A 4519-nucleotide genomic window follows, 5' to 3' on the forward strand; every position below is an offset into this window, starting at 1 on the left:
GATGCGTTGCTCGATTACTTTACATTCAATGTCATGAGGCAGTATTTCACGCCATGACATGTCCGACAGCTATTGGATAAATCCCTGAAAGGCATGACAGATAACAATGGTTCTATGTCTGTACACGTGTCTCGTTGTATGCAAGTTATACATCTAGAGAGGCGAACTACCGGGTTCCTAGAAACTATGTATTAACAATGATGAGAGACGAACTACCACGTTGGTGCAGATAAGCCCGAATATTGATGAGAGACAAACTACCAGGTTGGTGCAGATAAGCCCGAACATTGATGAGAGACAAACTACCAGGTTGGTGTAGATAAGCCCGAACATTGATGAGAGACGAACTACCAGGTTGGTGTAGATAAGCACGAAGATTGATGAGAGACGAACGACCAGGTTGGTGTAGATAAGCACGAACATTGATGAGAGACGAACTACCAGGTTGGTGTAGATAAGCCCGAACATTGATGAGAGACAAACTACCAGGTTGGTGTAGATAAGCCCGAACGTTGATGAGAGACGAACTACCAGGTTGGTGTAGATAAGCCCGAACATTGATGAGAGACGAACTAACGATTTCGTAGAGATATGTATTGACATTGGCCAGAGGCACTATCAGGTTCGTGGAGACAATACTAACATTGATGAGAGGCCAATATCGGGGGTTGTATCTACAGTTCTACAGTAAGTATCAGCACTGATGAGAGGCCAATCCCGAGGGTTCTATCTACAGTTAAGTATCAACATTGATGAGAGGCCAGTCCCGAGGGTTGTTTGTACAGATAAGTGTCAACACTGATGACAGGCCAGTACCCGGGTTCCTACGAAGGATGGATACAGGAGCTCGGCGTTATTCTCATCTTGGGGCGTTATTTTATCTGTGACGTAGATGTTCACACATATACACAAACTAAGAACACATGTCGGGTCGTTGGAATGCTGAAGTAATAAGGAGAATCACAAACTATATCATCATGTGAAATCCTGACGTCACTCAACTAATGTAATATTTGTTGTCTAGAATTACTGTTGATACAATGTCATGTACGTTACGTCCAATTCTATCATGACTTCAGTGAATACTGGATTGTGATTGGCTAATCACAGTCATCCAGACGTATATAATCACGTTATATACCTCTGATTTTCAAACACATCATGTACTTGTTTAAAATCTGAATAACACGGAAATGGTAAAATGGAGATAAACGTATTGTGTTGGGAAATCAGCGGTATATAACGAAATTATAATAGCTCTAAATTTTGTATTTAAGACCTCACGTCTAAATTTGAGGTTTTAAATACAAAACTTAGAGCTATTATAATTTCGTTATATACCGCTGATTTCCCACACAGTATGTTTATCTCCTAAATATATACAACATATAACATTACTGCAGTCCACATAGTCTTGCATAACAAACCTGTGGTCAGGGTTTGCTTAGTTTATCAGACATGACGACTACTTGACATGACGGCTATCTGACAGGACGACTATCTGATATGACGACTATCTGACATGATGGCTATCTGATATGACGGCTATCTGACAGGACGGCTATCTGATATGACGGCTATCTGACAGGACGGCTATATGACATGACGACTATCTGACAGGACGGCTATCTGATATGACGGCTATCTGAAATGACAGCTATATGACATGACGACTATCTGACAGGACGGCTATCTGATATGACGGCTATATGATAGGACGGCTATCTGATATGAAGGCTATCTGACGTGACGGCTATATGCCATGACGACTATCTGACAGGACGGCTATCTGATATGACGGCTATCTGATATGACGGCTATATGATAGGACGACTATCTGATATGTCGGCTATCTGACATGACGGCTATCTGACATGACGACTATCTGACATGATGGTTATATGACATGACGGCTGTCTGACATGACGGCTATCTGACGGCTATCTGACATGACGGCTATCTGACATGACAGCTATCTGAAATGACGGCTATCTAGATCCGTCTAGATCGGGTGGTTGGGTTCGCTAACTTGGTTGACAGACCTCATCGAATCTGAATTTCTAAGATCGATGTTGATACTGTTGATCACTGTGGTCCGACAAACAAATGGCCGTCGTCATATCTGGAATATTGTTGAGTGCGGCGTTGAATAGCAAACAATCAACGATCTCACCTTTCCTCGGTAGCGATCTAACAGCTAGTTCGGATTTTACGAAACTTCGACACAAGAAGTGAACAATTTCAGCAAGCAAGTCAGACACAGGCGCCGATGTGTTGTGGAGAGCTGTGTTGACCATCACAGTCGAAAACACAAAGACACAAGTGATGATGGTGTGTGGTATCACAAGGCGGTCACTAGCTGATTGAATCGTCAAAAATATCGTCAGGGTTTGGTGTCACGACTGGATGGGTTTGTCTATCAGGATCACATGAAGCATCGTACAATATCTGCAAAACACGGGCAACGCAGAATCACTAAAGAAGAAAAACATGAATCGCCCATAAATATTGTTTCACCATTACCAGACTTACCTCTTTGTTCATTGATTTGCAATCCCTACCTTTCATAACGAGCTGATGTGAAATAATCATTCTGGATCACTTGCAGAAATAAATAACACGGAGAACGGTTATGAACCGTCGATATCTGTGTACGATATCGTTCCCAATTCATGGTTAGGGAGATGGTGAGGGTTTGAAGCATGTACATTGTAAATTACCACCTCACCTCCTCTCTAAAACTTATGTACAAAGTAATTTGACACCTCAGTCCCATTCGTGCATGTCATGTACAAAAACACTAATTACACGCAATCCATACTTGTAAGCATAGTGTAAAATATATTACACCCACTCCACCCCCTTACCTTCCCTGAACAAGAAAAAGATTGGTTACACCTTCTCCTCCCGAGTTAAATTTCATCATCAGCCTCTAGCCATTATGTGTGAATTATGGACTGTCGAATATGGATGCAATGAACGAGCATGGCTGATACACACTTGCCTACAAAATCAGCCAGCAGTCACACTTCGAGAACCATCAGCACTGGATGACAAGGTGAGTATCACATGCTACAATGACCCTAGAACATGGGTCATACTGGGAACTTTCAGGTACCTGAATAATGGCGGTGGAATTGCCGCTTTAACATATGTATTATTCTTGGTGATCTGTAGCTCATTCAGCTCGGTGTGATTGACATTTTAGCATGTGTAATAGTCATGATAATGTTTAGCTCATTCAACACTGTGTAACTGACATATAGCATTTGTATTATTGTTCTATTACCTCCAGCACAATCTACGCGGTGTGGTTGACATCTTAGCATATGTAATATTTACGATTATACGATCGGTGTTGACAATACACGAAAGGAGGGCCTGTCACTAGGAATGATCGGAGTTGACAATACACGAAAGGAGGGCCTGTCATTAGGAATGATCGGTGTTGACAATACACGAAAGGAGGGCCTGTCACTAGGAATGATCGGTGTTGACAATACACGAAAGGAGGGACTGTCACTAGGAATGATCGGTGTTGACAATATAGGAAAGGAGGGCCTGTCACTAGGAATGATCGGTGTTGACAATACACGAAAGGAGAGCCTGTCATTAGGAATGATCGGTGTTGGCAATACACGAAAGGAGGGACTGTCACTAGGAATGATCGGTGTTGACAATATAGGAAAGGAGGGCCTGTCATTAGGAATGATCGGTGTTGACAATACACGAAAGGAGGGACTGTCACTAGGAATGATCGGTGTTGACAATACACGAAAGGAGAGCCTGTCATTAGGAATGATCGATGTTGACAATACACGAAAGGAGAGCCTGTCATTAGGAATGATCGGTGTTGACAATACACGAAAGGAGGGCCTGTCACTAGGAATGATCGGTGTTGACAATATAGGAAAGGAGGGCCTGTCACTAGGAATGGTCGGTGTTGACAATACACCAAAGGAGGGTCTGTCATTAGGAATGGTCGGTGTTGACAATATAGGAAAGGAGGGACTGTCACTAGGAATGGTCGGTGTTGACAATACACGAAAGGAGGGTCTGTCACTAGGAATGGTCGGTGTTGACAATATAGGATAGGAGGTCCTGTCACTAGGAATGATCGGTGTTGACAATATAGGAAAGGAGGGCCTGTCACTAGGAATGGTCGGTGTTGACAATACACCAAAGGAGGGTCTGTCATTAGGAATGGTCGGTGTTGACAATATAGGAAAGGAGGGCCTGTCATTAGGAATGGTCGGTGTTGACAATACACGAAAGGAGGGACTGTCACTAGGAATGGTCGGTGTTGACAATATAGGAAAGGAGGGCCTGTTATTAGGAATGATCGGTGTTGACAATACACGAAAGGAGGGCCTGTCATTAGGAATGATCGGTGTTGACAATACACGAAAGGAGGGCCTGTCACTAGGAATGATCGGTGTTGACAATATAGGAAAGGAGGTCCTGTCACTAGGAATGGTTGGTGTTGACAAATAGGAAAGGAGGGCCTGTCATTAGGAAT

At 43.0% G+C, this 4519-nt stretch overlaps 1 protein-coding gene across 1 annotated transcript; it reads left to right on the plus strand.

Annotated features, from left to right (window-relative positions):
• The first annotated feature begins 3393 nt into the window (after positions 1 to 3393).
• LOC137269923 (uncharacterized PPE family protein PPE62-like) lies at positions 3394 to 4095 on the plus strand. Its single transcript, XM_067803765.1, has one exon. The coding sequence runs from the start codon at positions 3394 to 3396 to the stop codon at positions 4093 to 4095; it is 702 nt and encodes a 233-aa protein (XP_067659866.1).
• The last annotated feature ends 424 nt before the right edge of the window (positions 4096 to 4519 follow it).

This window comes from Haliotis asinina, unplaced genomic scaffold, assembly GCF_037392515.1.
Source record: "Haliotis asinina isolate JCU_RB_2024 unplaced genomic scaffold, JCU_Hal_asi_v2 scaffold_18, whole genome shotgun sequence".
Classification (NCBI taxonomy): Eukaryota; Metazoa; Mollusca; class Gastropoda; order Lepetellida; family Haliotidae; genus Haliotis; species Haliotis asinina.

Excerpts from the sequence above, each read along its gene's own strand:
- LOC137269923 (XM_067803765.1), top strand. The coding sequence starts at position 3,394 with ATGATCGGAGTTGACAATACACGAAAGGAGGGCCTGTCATTAGGAATG.